We start from the raw sequence: 14,561 nt of genomic DNA on the forward strand, positions 1-14,561 counted from the left end.
ACATAATCATCAGATCAGGGCGCAAGAAAACTTTCAAGTTGATCTGATGACCTCCATTTAAATAGGCAGCAGGCTTAGTAATCAGAGCTGACACCTATATGTTGTAATAGTCACTCCATATTTTAATAACTTGCTACTTTCACAATTTCATTCCTTTTTATGATTACACCTTCATCTTTTCATTAATGTATGTGTTTATAACGTACTATTATTTTTTCTGACCAAACATTTGTTTTTCCCTGAATCGACTTATTGAACACCACAGGGTGCATTTTAAAGGATTCAGAGGCACAAAGGTTGGTTTCCCAGTTTTAAAATAGAAGCTGTAGCCTTTCTGTACGTGGCCTGGCAGAAAGCAGAAGTATGATTAGGGAGAGGACAACAAGTTACAGCAGGACACATATGCAAACATGGGGCATATAAAATGTCATCAGTCAATATAAAAGTGTGACTTTGCCCTGTGGAAGGAAAGCCACATGACACGGATAGTACATGTACACTACGAAAATCCCTAATGTGAAAGTAACTTTTACAAATGTTAAGTAACCCTTAAACGTGTAAATATGAAAAGATGTGTATACTGTACTTTCAAAGTGCTAAAATAACCCTGGATATGTGGCAGTGGCAGTGCGAGAACTCCTCGCAGATAACAGCCTAAGCGCTGCGTCACTCAGTCTCCTCTTCTTGTTATCCTTGCTGAAGTGAGTCAGAGTTGCGTCCTGATAAGATTTCGCTCGCAGGCAGAGCGGTTTCTGTTTCCGTTCTGCATGCAGTACCAATAGTGGAGCAGTTTTGTTTTCTCGTGAAAAGCGATCCAGGGCGATGGCATTGGTTACGACATTATCACGGTTTATATAAATAAGGGAGTGGTAAGGGACAGCAGAGCGACCTCATATTGGCCACAAAAAGACGGAGGACAGCCGTACCATGGAGTAAGTGTCTGTGTGAGTGCGTGTGTGCCTGTGTGCCTGTGTGTGTATACCGGCCATGAGCCCCACTTCTTTTTACCTCGTTCACTATAAGATTTTAATTTCATTCAGCAGTATACTGTTATAAGATATAATTTTTATACTTATTTTATGCAATAGTTAAGAGGTCGTTTTTGTGAGTAGACCGACGCTCCAGAAGCACTGCACTTTTATATTGCTATATAAATGTAATGAATTATTATTATTATTATTATTATTATTATTATTATTATTGTTAAATAATACCATGAATTAAAAATATAATTGTGAAAGAAAATCGAAACCTCTATGCAGAAATTCTGCATGCCAGACACAGTTGACTCGCTTAATACTGAAGAAGAGCGCGCTCTGTCCTCTCGGGTTTGGCCGGTTTATCTGCTTGTTTTTCGTCGACTGCTAGGGTTCGCAACCTACTATAGGACTTTCAGCACATTTACTTTCAAAACTTATATGAGATGTTCATGTACAGTAAAAAGAATTTAAACATCACCGTTCTGTCCACCTTTTTTGTATTACACGCCTCGAGGACACTCGCAGCATCGGGCGCAAACACCCGAGATGGTCATTCGTGGCCGGGCACACAATTCAGAGTCACCGACTCGCCAGTAAACCTGACACCTCAGTCCTTGACATTTGGGATGTAAGGAGAGTAACCGGAGGAAAATCGACGTGGATGTGACAACTGCAGTCATTGTGAACGGCTAGTTTAGTTTAGACCGGCGGTCCTGGGCTGAGAGGAGCAAGGTAAGAGCGATTAATAACTGCGTGTGCTTCTCTTCAGATAAGTTGATCTGTGATACTTTTCTTCTAAAAAAGGGCAGAATCCTAGAGCATTTTCATTTACGGGTATGTGGACATTAGTGGTATGGTAGTTGTATATAAAATTTTAATTCTTTTATTTACTTTATTTTAAATTTTTTAATTGATAACAAACACTGCTGTCCCACAGGCAAAGAGCAGATTCGAGGATTTTAACATATGGAGATGTGGATATCAATATTTGTTAACTGTGTGTATTATTTTAAATGATGTGATATTGATAATTGAGAAATGCAGTAGTAAAATTATCAAAAGAGTAGCAGCTGATTGGTGTACTTGTTGTTCCAAACATATACAGTTGGAGTGACCTTTGGAACCCCCACATTCTTCTTCCTCACAGGTACTCGTTTTTTTTAAATTCCCAGATCTCTAAGATGCATACATTAAGTTAAATGCCGTATCTAAACTATCATGGTAAAATAGCTATTTATGTGCTGTGATGGACCGGGGCAACTCTCAAGTTGACTCCTGCCATTCACCAGCGGCGTTGTTTCTACGTGGGCTTCCGGAGCGGTAACCCCTCGGATCTTCAAGAGCTCCGAAATCCCCAAATGCCTTTTAATGCACGTATACCTTAGCCCCTGGTCTTCAAGACGCCTGATTTCTCCAGTTTAGTGCTCTGAAGTGACAACCGTCAGAGCGAAAACTTCAATGGGTTTCCCCGGTTGTCAGGGAGCCCCTAATAAGGGCTGAAGCCAGCGATGCCTCAGCCTTTCTCACCTCATCTTTATGTAAATTATTTACTTAAAACATGTATATGTAGTTCAAAAAACAAAAATAAAAATTCAGACGCCAGCGTCAGTAGGCTTTGTGCCCTGGGAACCAAGTTACCCAAACGATTCTATAACATTTCAGTAATAATTTACCGCTTTGATGCCGATCTTTGTGATCATAAAATAGGTCATTACGATAGCAATTGACGAGAAGAATTTATTATTAATTGCAGAATTATGGTATTTGACAGTTCCTCTAGAGTGCCTCTTTCTCTTTTTGGCTCAAAAACTAATTAGCACATCATCATCTCATAACAGGCTTAAGTTTTGAGTTTGGTATTCTTGGGTCCAGCAGTAATAGCTCTAGACCTTCCTCAAGAAACTGTGACACGCAGACACACACACACACTCATCATCAAGATATCAATGTTTTCAGTATCAGGGGAACCTAAAATGTTGAGATCTGTCGAAAACCAGAAATTGAAATTTTTGACGAATCTAAAGCTTTCACTCCGCCCCCATAGACAACAGGTTATGGTGAAGGAGATCACAAAGAAACAACCATACTACTACTACTACTGCTATTACTACTGCTACTACTACTACTACTAATAATAATAATAATGATAATAATGATAAGAAGAAGAAGAATGTAGCCCAGTTAAATCTTAGCACTGCCGCAATTAAATGACCTCTGTCTTTTTAATAGACCTCTTCTCTGCATAGTTGAGGAGATATGCAGCTAGCAAGTGTGTTTTTTGTCATTCGAAAGAACAAAATGCCTGTGATTTGTCATTGGGGCAACTGCATCCAGTCGCCTGCTGTAATCGATAGACTTTTGGGGAATACAGCTGATTTCTGGAAACAGAGCAACAGGAAATGTAGAGAAAAAAAGAGCGTGCGAGAAGACAAAAAAAAGAACAAATTAGTAGAGCTTCTACACTCATGAAAATAAATTAAAAAAAGGAAAAGAAGTGAAAAAGGAGAGAAAACTATTTTTTAAGACAAACTGGTGGCAGTACTGTACAGAGTAGGTTGTATGCACACTCTCTTCTGGATTCTGCATCAGCCAGATGCTTCACTTCTGGCGCAGATATCAAAATGGACTAGCTATGCCATTTTTTCACCCATTTGCTTCACTTCAAGACGTATCCAGACTTATGTAAACGACACAAGTCACATTATTCAAACATTGTGCCAAACATCAGGAGCTAAAAAGGAGAAGAGCTTCAAACTATATGTTTCAAGCTACATCCACATTTACAAAGGTTAGATGTATTAACATGTTTGTGTACTAACCAAGGCAAATGTAGTGGTACTGCTAACATTACATGTCTGTGTCAATCACTGTTACAATTTTCCTAACATCTTTGTCAATCTCCGTTTCAGACAACGATTCAGAGAAAGGAGAGGTCACCATTAGGACTCAGTGGTATAGATCAACAAGGAAAATTCAAACAGTTTAAACAGTTTACAGTGTACTAGGAACTTACATCGGACAAATATATGGTTACTTTAGACTTAGAATGGTAAATACCAAACTGTCCTTCATTGTAAGGGTCTCAATTTGTTTCCTCAGCTGGAGGATCTCCTCTCTGAGAGACTTGTTTTCAACAAGTGCTACAGGAGGTCGTCAACTGCTGGATTCGATACCAAAGCATAGTCGTGGTCGTTGAGGATTTTATCATGCTTCACTTCGTCCGGTGTATTATTCTCCATCGGTTGCTTTCTCTTCTCCCAAACCCCTAGTCTTGAAAGTGGAACAGAGAATTTGTTCTACTCAAACAACACATAAACTGCTCCCTTCTGCAACAGTTGATGCCCTTTCTCAGACTCTGGCTCATGAAAATCCTCTTGTTTAAAATGCTGGCTACAAACTCGGTTATGGGAACTAAACATACAGCTCTCTCTCCAGATAGTGACGATCCATTTAGATCGGGTTTCCACATTGCAGGGAAATGCATGAAAACTAAGTACCCTGTTGTACTAACTAGAAGCTCGACATAAAGGTAGAGCTATCTGTACGACAAAACTTAAATTTATTTTTCTCAGACATCCTCGCCACTAAACAAAAATCACCATTGCAGTATGAACAAAAGGAAGTGACTGGGCTGGCTGAGATTTCACCGGAAGTACATTAGCACTACTGTGTGTCTATAGTGAGTTAACAGCAGCATCTAAGTTATTAAATAAGTAACTTGCTAACTATTTGGACAAACAGTTTGCTAAGTTTGTTTACTAAGATATCAATGCACAACTCGTGTGTTTTAATTTGCTGTTATTAAATTATTTAAAAGCTTGGTGCATGTGGAGGACACCACAGTGTTTGGTTTAAGACAGACAGTTTACCTGTTTTCAGAAGAACTTCTGGAATAATTCTTCACTGGTGAGGTGTATATTACCTCTACACGGGATGTCTCGTGCAGATGACGTGTTTATAATGTGCCTTGACAGAGGTAAACATTTTTTTTATTTGACCTCAGTTGAGGAGATGGGTCCAGCTGTGAAGGGTAAGAGTTGAATTTGAATCCTGGTTCATTGTGCACCTAGCATGTGTCCGAGTCTCATATCCTTCTGAGCATATGCTTTTAAACTGATGATGTTATTTTATTATTCGCTATGATAAATGCAATTCTTATTATTTTATATAACCCCTAAGAGAAAACGTTATATTTTATGGTGTAATCATTTATATATTAAGTTTCCTGTTTTTGTATCTAGCTGGATCATAAAACAATTAGGCCATTGTTCTTTTCTTTGGAAAACAGGATAACCCTGCAGAAAATCACGTCTCCTAAAATAAGAATAAAAATAATACATTTAAAAATTCACGTACACCCCAAGCTAACAGGGCTATCAATCATCCTAGTTAACGTGGTCAAATTATGCTGATTTAAGGTATCAACGTTTGTCATGTCCCAGTAGCAACTGGGTGTAACAAATCATGTTAAATGTTTTCTGATTATGTAATGAATTCCTTTTTGGAGTAGTGACCTAATCAATGGATTGTATTAAATATAGCACAGAGAACACTTTTTTCTTTGCAAAAACACTAATATGACAAGTTTTTGCCTCTTGCAAGATTTAGATAAAGAATGATGATTGACACTTTCTCCTGCCTGTGTTTTATTGGTTAAATCGCGGCATTCCAGTGGGGCTTATCTGTTTAAAATAATTTTCTTCCACAGGAGCTCCATGTTTCAGTAACTCCACTGGACAACCAATTGGATTGCAGGTTTTTGTCATTTGGTTTACTTGACTTGAGTCAGATAACCTCCCTAGCCCCCCAATCTTAATTTTACCCATAGTGTAACCAGATGTTATTACTGAGTTATAATATAAAGCAACAACCTCCTCAAGAGAGTGGAGCTCTGGAGGTCCGCAGCTAGAGTTACTTGTAGTGAAGTGAAGAGGACCTTTGATTGTTTTCTGCCCACAATGCTGACAAGTTTCCTGTACAGCCCTGCGACCGCTGTGTATGAATATTTGGGGGTGTTTGGGCCTATACAATGGTTAATTATCAATTTCATTCTGTGACATACCACTGAAATTGTTAACTTTACAAAAGTTTTGTATTAATATATGTGGCAGAGCAATGAAATTCTTAACTTTACAGAAGTTTATGATCAATGATTGTTAAATATATTTACTTGGGTTCTTATATGTTGGTACTGTATAACAGTAGTTTCCTACAGTGTAAGCAAGTGGGTTTAAGTTTTAAGAAGGGATAAAATCAACACACATCTTTATGATTATTATTGTTTAAGAGTTTTAAGAGTTGTTTTTCTTTCAGTAAATGTTCTTTTTTGATTGGAGTTCATTTGCATTCTCTGTTTTGTTATTAGCAGCTTATGAGTATGTGTATGTCTGGTTTGAAATGAAGCAAATATAGATAAAAATGAAAGTTACTACATAGTTATTCACTAAGAAAATTAGCTGCAGGAGGGGATCAATTTAGATTTAATATAAATCGGCTAAATGCAGGAGAAGAAACTCATGGCCCTTTCCCAGATTACCCTTAGGCATCAGTAACAAGGTACTTAGGAGGGAAGGAGTGTTACAACAACAATAGTAATAAAAAAAATAATAATAATACTATTAATATTATTAATAATAATCTTGCAACTGCAGTAGCAAAGAAGATACAAACAGAACAAAAGAAATAATCAAAATGACAAAGTCTGTAGTACTAGGCCTAGAGGACACTGCTGAAAAGTTAAAATATAAAAGTCTCCGAAATGGGCACACATTGAGACTAAGCAAATGTCATTCTCTGCTGTTTACTACCATATATGAATTGCCTCACATTCAGTCAGTAATGAAGTGGTCTACAGTTTCTGCCATTGCTCATTGAATGGAGGATGATACTGCTGTCTTTGTATATAGTGTTGTGGGCACACTAATCACAAATCATGGGTCAATACTTAAAGATGAGTTATTTTGATTGCATCTGATTTTGTGATTATATTAGGTTTCGCAATTTATTTCAGAGATTTAAATTAAACTGATAAGTTTGTGGGGCCGCTTTAGTACGATTATAATTTTGCCATCACCGTTACCGGAGTACCGTTCACGCTGACAGGTTAAATGGAGATCCACTCTTTTAATAGTCTGTATAGACTAATGTACAGCCAGCATGGATTCTTCAGCTATTTTTCCAGTGTGAGTTTTCTCTAGCTTCACTTTGGGACCACCTAGCGTTGCTCTGGGTTTAAATTTTTGACTAGGGAGCAGTTAATCCATTCTCCCCCTAATCTGACAGTACATATGAATAGATGTATGAGCTTCTGAGACCTGGATTTAACTTCTGCATTATAATCCAGTTTTAGAAGAGGCTGGCCAGTTCACTCACCATTCAGTCAACACCTGCATGTTGCCTTTCTGTTTTGCACCTGCTCTTACGACAATAGTTTTTCCTGTCATTACTTTGCTGTTGGAAATGCTCATGCGTTACTCTCTTTTTTCACAGTTCTGATGAAGGTGCAGTTATTAAGCACAGGCTGAAGCAACTAGAATGCCACTTCACATGGGGCCTGGAAGACAATATTATTGATTTTCAGAATGTTCTGGAGAAATTACAGGAATACATAGAGCTGAAGGCTGAAAAATGTCCAGGAATAGGAAGATGCTACAATCTTTTGGCTTATTTGCAAAGGGACAATGAAAATGCCATCAACATTTGTAAGCAAGCAGTAGACCATACCAAAAAGATATATGAACATGATTTTGAAAAGATGGTCTTGGTTACTTACAGCAATTTTGCCTGGATCTACTATCACTTAGGAGAGCTGAGCAAAGCCCAAAGCTTTTTGTCACAAATAGAAAATATCTGTAAAAATATCCCATCAGCCTCTCGCTATTCTGCTCCTATTTCTGCAGTACATGGAGAGAGAGGATGGTGCTACTTGAAATTCCCAATGACATACCTTGATAAAGCAAAAGCTTGCTTTGAGGAGGCCCTAGAACAAGAGCCAGATAACAAAGAGTGGAACAATGGCTATGCTATAGCTTTATATCGGCTTGAGAAAAATTGTACAACTACGGCAGAAGACTCACAAGCCCTGAAACAACTAAGGCGCGCCTTGGAGCTGAGCCCTGAAGATGCTTTTGTCATGGTGCTCTTAGGACTTAAATTTATATCCCTTAAACAAGAAGGAGAAGGAATGGAGTTAATTGAAAAAGCTCTGAAACTTGCACCTGATGATCTCTACGTGATTCGGTATGTGGCGAAGGCGTTCCGAAACGTTAGGCTTGTGGATCAATCTCTGAAGTTGTTATCTGAGGCTTTGGAAAAGGCCCCAACTTCAGTGTTTCTGCTACATCAGCTTGGTCTTGGGTACAAATATAAAGCTGTTATGTTACAAAATGAGAGTGATCCTGCACAGAGAGCAGAGACTGACAAAGTCATTCAGAAGGGCATTCTTTATTTGGAGACAGCAGCTATGCTCAGGCCATCCTTTATATTTGCACAAATGGATTTGGCATTGATGTATGCATTATCCAAAAACATTGATAGAGCAGATGAAATTTATCAGAAAGTATTTAAAATGAAGAATATTACTTTAGAAAACATTACAACACTACACCTCTATTATGGAAACTTTCTTTTCTACCACAAAAAATGCAAAGATCTTGCCATTGATCAATACAAAAAAGCTTTAGCTGCTTCAAGAACAGAAGAAGAGAAAAACAGAATTCTGAACAAACTGGAAAACATTGCTAAAAAGCAGCTTTCAAGGGGACCGCAAGAAGGGCAATCCTATGCTCTGCTAGGCCTCGTTCATCAGCACAGAAATAAAAAAGCCTCAGCAGTTGAATACTTTGAGAAAGCCTTACTCCTTGACCCGGGTAATGAAGAATACCTAAATGCTCTTTACAAACTTCAAATGTCGCTTGACTAAGATTACAATGATGGAAGTCTGTGATTTGTCTTAACAGTATGCTATATAGTGATGTATATAGTGATGTGCATGAAAATATTCTTTTAATTCATTCTGCCTTAAAAATCTGAATGTTTTCAGTTAATGAATGCTGTTGTCAATGTGTGTGTTAATTATCTTCTCCTAATGAAGCATTTATAGTACCATAATTGAAAGATGCACTGAAACGGACAGTCTTTGCATTGTGACTCTGCGCAATTCTTGTACTCTGTTGGCATTTAACTTTGTCTGGCCTTAATGTCTTTATGACACACATATGTGCATGCAAAGTATTATCTAAACAAACATATATTATTGTGTGCTTTATAGTCTTAAGTGCTTTGTGAAAGTTCACTACAGTATATAAAATGAGGTATGGCCACCAGGGGGCACTCCAGCTCTCCAAACACCTGACACAGACAGGCTTGGACACAAGTCATAGCAAATGAGAAGATTTTGTTATTGTGGCTCGTGGGAAACTCTTGAAGCAAGTGCTTCCCATCTCAGTCACAAGTACAAGTACAGTACTGTTCACAGCAACTCTTTTTGTCTTCCCTGAGTAATTCTGTCTTTCTTCTTCTCTCTTCCTGTGGCGTCTCTCCGCCTCCACTCCTCTAGCAAGCTTTGTCCTCCGTCCTCCTGGCTCTGGCTCTGGCTCCTGGAGTTGAGGCAACCGGCTTCTTTTATGCAGCACCCAGGTTTACTTCCGATGTCCCATAAGTATGGTCCGGTTGCATTTGAAGCTGAGGTGGGAGCCCAACAAACTCACCAGTCCCTGTGGCACTGCCTGGTGGCACCTCAGGAACCCAACAGGGCTGAGCTAACAAACTCCAAATCCCAGTGTGCCCTGTGGGAATCTGTGGGCTGCCACCTAGCGATCCAGGGGAGATAAGTCCTTTGCATGCTCTCTAACCTGGTCCTTCCACTATGAAGGCATCTTGGCTGGATAAGGGCCCTGGCTGTCTGGCACAGAGGTTTTGATTTGAATTTTACAATCATCCATTTTTAAAGCAAAGTGACGAGTAAAAACAACACACTAAACAATAATCTGCACCTCTTATGCATTCATCCATTGTCAAAGTCAGTTAGTTCAGTTTGGGGTCACATAGTTGGAGGCAATCCCAGCAGCATGGAGCACAAGTCAAGAATTGAGCATGAAAAGCATGCCAACCCAGAAAGGGGCACACACCCACACTGGCACAGGGCCACTTCACCTAACACAGACATCTTTGGGAACTGAGAACAGTGCACAGACATGCAAACTGTGAACCAGCAGTGCTTGGACTGGGATTCAAACTCAGGATTCTTGAGCTGCACCAGTAAAAATTGCCCTCCAGTTGGTTTTCAGTTATTAGATCATACATTGGAAAATGATGTCCACAAAGAATGTCACACTTTAACAGAGTTACACTTACAGTTTGAATTGGAAGATTATGTCCACAAAGAACATTGGACAATTACAGATGTACACTCACAATTCTGGACAGTCTGAACTCTGCTGTCTTGGGATTTCTGAGAATGTTTAGCCAACAGAAATGAAAATTCAGATCAAATATGGTGAACAAAATTCAAGTTTGACTTGCTGAGATAGTTATGTTATTTTTTAAAGATAAATATAAAAATAAAGTACATCTTGTTCCTTTCTATGTTTACTTACATTTTCCCACTTAGCTCCCTTTGTCTATCAGTCTTTCAATGATGTTATATACTATTTGAAATTGGAAAAAATCAAATTCTCACTTAGAGGATCTGTTCAAAATTTTTTTAAAATACCTAATAAATGACATTTAAGAATAAGCATTTATAGTGGAAAAAGGATTATCTTCCCTCTTTTCTACTTGTAAAGTTTTACTCTGGCTGTTGGCCTTCCTCTTTTTCTCTTGGGTGGGGATTGAATTTTGTTTTGTTAAGCTTGACTTGATTGTTTAGAATGTTATTTGCTTTTAATAAATACATTTAAAAAAATTCATTATTCGAAATTGCTTGTGTAATGTATAGGAGAATCTCTATTTGACTATGTGCTGTATGTATATTATATTCAATTAGATAGATAGATAGATCTTTATTGTCATTGTCACTTTTACAAAGGAACAACGAAATTGAAGGATAAATTGTAATGTTTTGAACATTGTAAAAATATTAATGTTCATTTTAAGTGTTTAATTGCCTCAATATATTAAAATAAAAATGGAGTCATTCGCACATTCATTTTCAGAATTTGCTTTGTCCAATACAGGACCCTGAGTGGCTGAGGCCTGTCCTAGCAACAGTGGGGATAATGTAAAACCAGGCCAGCAGAGGGCACTAGACCCTCACCAAACACACTCACAATCACACACACTCATACCTGGTCAGTTTAGAGCTGCATGTTTGTGGAATATGGAGAGAAATGAGAGTAAGTGGAGAAAACATTCATGCAGACCAGATGAGAATGCAGAACAATTCTTTATTTGCAAATAGGTATGCACAAATGTCTCAGTCCATGGAGCAAGCTATTAATTAAATAGTTCACTTGCTTTTATAATTTTTTACTACCTTACTTCATCTTATACATCACGTCACCTGACTCTTGAGATGCATAGCTCTGTTATTTCACCCAATCATCTGGTGCCACCAGTATTTTCAGACTCCTTTATTCTTTCCTATCTACATGAATGCTGCCTTGTTGAAAGGAGAGTCCTGATGACTTTACTATTGACTTGGTGCTCTTCCTAGGGGGTGGTCTTTGGGCTTTCCCATTAGTTTATTCATACTCATTTTACTTCATTTTAACCTTAGGAACTACTTTGGTGTTTCCTCAAAGGTGAGGCAAAAGCCTCACATGCCTAGGCTTAAAACAACATTTAGTTAACCCTTTAGTTGCATTCAATTCTTTTCTTTATGTTTCCATCCATCCATCCATTTTTCAACCCGCTGAATCCGAACACAGGGTCACGGGGGTCTGCTGGAGCCAATCCCAGCCAACACAGGGCACAAGGCAGGGAACCAATCCTGGGCAGGGTGCCAACCCACCGCAGGACACACACAAACACACCCACACACCAAGCACACACTAGGGCCAATTTAGAATCACCAATCCACCTAACCTGCATGTCTTTGGACTGTGGGAGGAAACCGGAGCGCCCGGAGGAAACCCACGCAGACACGGGGAGAACATGCAAACTCCACGCAGGGAGGACCCGGGAAGCGAACCCGGGTCCCCAGATCTCCCAACTGCGAGGCAGCAGCGCTACCCACTGCGCCACCGTGCCGCCTTCTTTATGTTTCAATAATTCATTTTTACAACATAATTTAAGTATATATCTATAGTAGATTGTAAAAGATTATACATTAATTAAAAATTCCATAAGATCAGGCATCTGGACTAATATGACCGCAATTCCAATTACTGTACAACACCAACAACTATACAATGAAAACTTAACTTGATAAGACTGCATGACTTAACACTACTGATAAAAGGATTGAAAACGGATGATCTTTTTAAATGCCATGTTCAACTAATATTATTGCCTTCATATAATACTCGCTTACAATTACAAATTTTAATGTAGATTCATATTGAATTATTAAATTGCCACCTCCTCTCCTCATTAAATCTTAATTACATGTTTTTAACTTGAACTTAATGCGTCTTCTAGACATACAGTTGATTCGGTAAGTATTCTGACCCCAGCTCTTTCTGCACTTTTATTTAATTTGAAATGAGAAAATGTGACATTTTTGCATACCAGTCTACACTTAATAATCCCTAATGACAAAGTGAGAACATGTTTTCAGAAAGGTTTTCAAATTCAATAAAAGTCCAAAACTGAAATTTCTCATTCATTTAAGTGTTCAGATTCTTAATTCACTACTTTGTTGAAGGTCTTTTAGCAACAATTAGAGCTTTGAGACATTTTGAATATGTCTCAACAAGATTTGTAAATCTGGATTTGGGCAGTTTATCCCATTTTTTATTTGCAGACCCTCTCAAGTTTCATTAGATTGGGAAACATCTGCAAACAACTATCTTAGGATCTCTCCACACATGCTCAATGGGGTTTAAATCTGGATTTTGGCTGGGCCACTCAAGGATAGTCAGAGACTTGTCCCGAAGGCAGATTGTCATTGTCATGCCGAAGAGTGAACTATCATTCCAGTCTGAGGTGCCATGTACTCTGAAGCAGTTTTTTTCAAGGATCTCTCTGTTTTTGTCTTTATTCATCTAATCCCTCAATTCTGACATGTCTCCTTGTCCCAGCCACTGAGAAGCAATCCCAGAGTATGATGCTGCCAATGCTTCATTACAGAAATGGTATTAGGCAGGTGATGAGCCTTGCGTGGCCTTCACCAGACATAGTGTTTGGAGTTCTGCACAAAGAGTTAAATGTTTACCTCATCACACCAGACAATCTTTTGTCTCATGCTTTCAAAGTCCTTCAAAGAGTACAGCCTTCTAGTATTTGCAGTAACTGAGAGCACAACAAATTCTTTTTTAGTTGCTTCATTTATATAAATATTAATAGTTCATGTTGTTATAAATGTATTCTATCAAAAAAAAAAAACAGATTAACAAAACAAATTTGGACTTACTTATGTACTCACTACACCACATGGCTCAGTCATTGGTCTTGCAACCTGGGATTAAATAACTTGTCAGTATCTCTGTGTGTACATCCCTTCACTCAGCCTGGCACTGAACTTCTTTCTAAAAATAACTGCTTTTACTGTGAAGATCTTCATAAAAGTACTGTTTGGACCACACTGATACTGCATAACGTTACACTCTCAAATACACTTAATCCAATTTAGGGTTGTAGGGTCCTTTCCTAGCAGCATTAGGCTCAAGGCAGGAACCAACTCAGGACTGAGTAGCAGGCTTTAATGGGCCTCCCTTACTCATTCATTCATACAGGGAGGGACCATTTAGAATCTGAATTAACTAAACATCAACGTGTTTGGGTACATGGATGAAAAACAGGCATATCTGGAGGAAAACCTGAACTGCTATAAATAGAGAATGCAAGTGCCACACATAATGACTGGGTGAGGGTCTCAAATCCAGGAAGCTGAATCCAGAAGGTGGCAGCAATAACCACTGTGCCCCCCAGCAGCTCATTCTAGTAAAATTATAACTCTCCTTTGTGCCCTTCTCCACCCAAAATAATTCAAATAACAGACATTAAAATAAGCAAAAATGTAAGCATTTCAAGTTACACTTGTTGAGTAAGAGTAACATGAAAAAAACAAAACAATTTTTTAAATTGAAATTCAGCTAACTTAACATAATTATATGCTGGATACACAATGTTTACTTTCAAAAGGTACTTTTAATTAAGCCAATTAAACAAATAACTAATTAGGCAAGGTTTTCTTATAAATAATTCACATGGAGTATGGCATGTTATCCAGGTGTTACAGATTAGAACCTGATGCTGATTTTTCATCAGCATCTGTTGAATTGCATACCCAGCCACATGTAGGGGCACTAGGTCACTTGTCATATCTTCCATTCATTTATTCAGTTTCGTACGGTGCCTAAATCAGTCAAGGATCAGTGCTGAACCTGCAGTACAACTGAGCAGATCTGACCATCTTTTACGTGGGAGTGTTTTTTTTAAATACTATTTACAGTTTTTTCAGTATTTCACTACAATTTG

The 14,561-nt window shown here is 38.4% G+C and overlaps 1 protein-coding gene across 1 annotated transcript; it reads left to right on the forward strand.

Moving 5' to 3' along the window:
- Positions 1-734: 734 nt before the first annotated feature.
- LOC114646998 (interferon-induced protein with tetratricopeptide repeats 5-like) lies at positions 735-9,432 on the forward strand. Its single transcript, XM_028795450.2, has 2 exons — positions 735-932; positions 7,470-9,432. The coding sequence occupies exons 1-2, from the start codon at positions 928-930 to the stop codon at positions 8,899-8,901; spliced, it is 1,437 nt and encodes a 478-aa protein (XP_028651283.1). The 5' UTR covers positions 735-927; the 3' UTR covers positions 8,902-9,432.
- The last annotated feature ends 5,129 nt before the right edge of the window (positions 9,433-14,561 follow it).

This window comes from Erpetoichthys calabaricus, chromosome 2 (assembly GCF_900747795.2).
Source record: "Erpetoichthys calabaricus chromosome 2, fErpCal1.3, whole genome shotgun sequence".
NCBI lineage: Eukaryota > Metazoa > Chordata > Cladistia > Polypteriformes > Polypteridae > Erpetoichthys > Erpetoichthys calabaricus.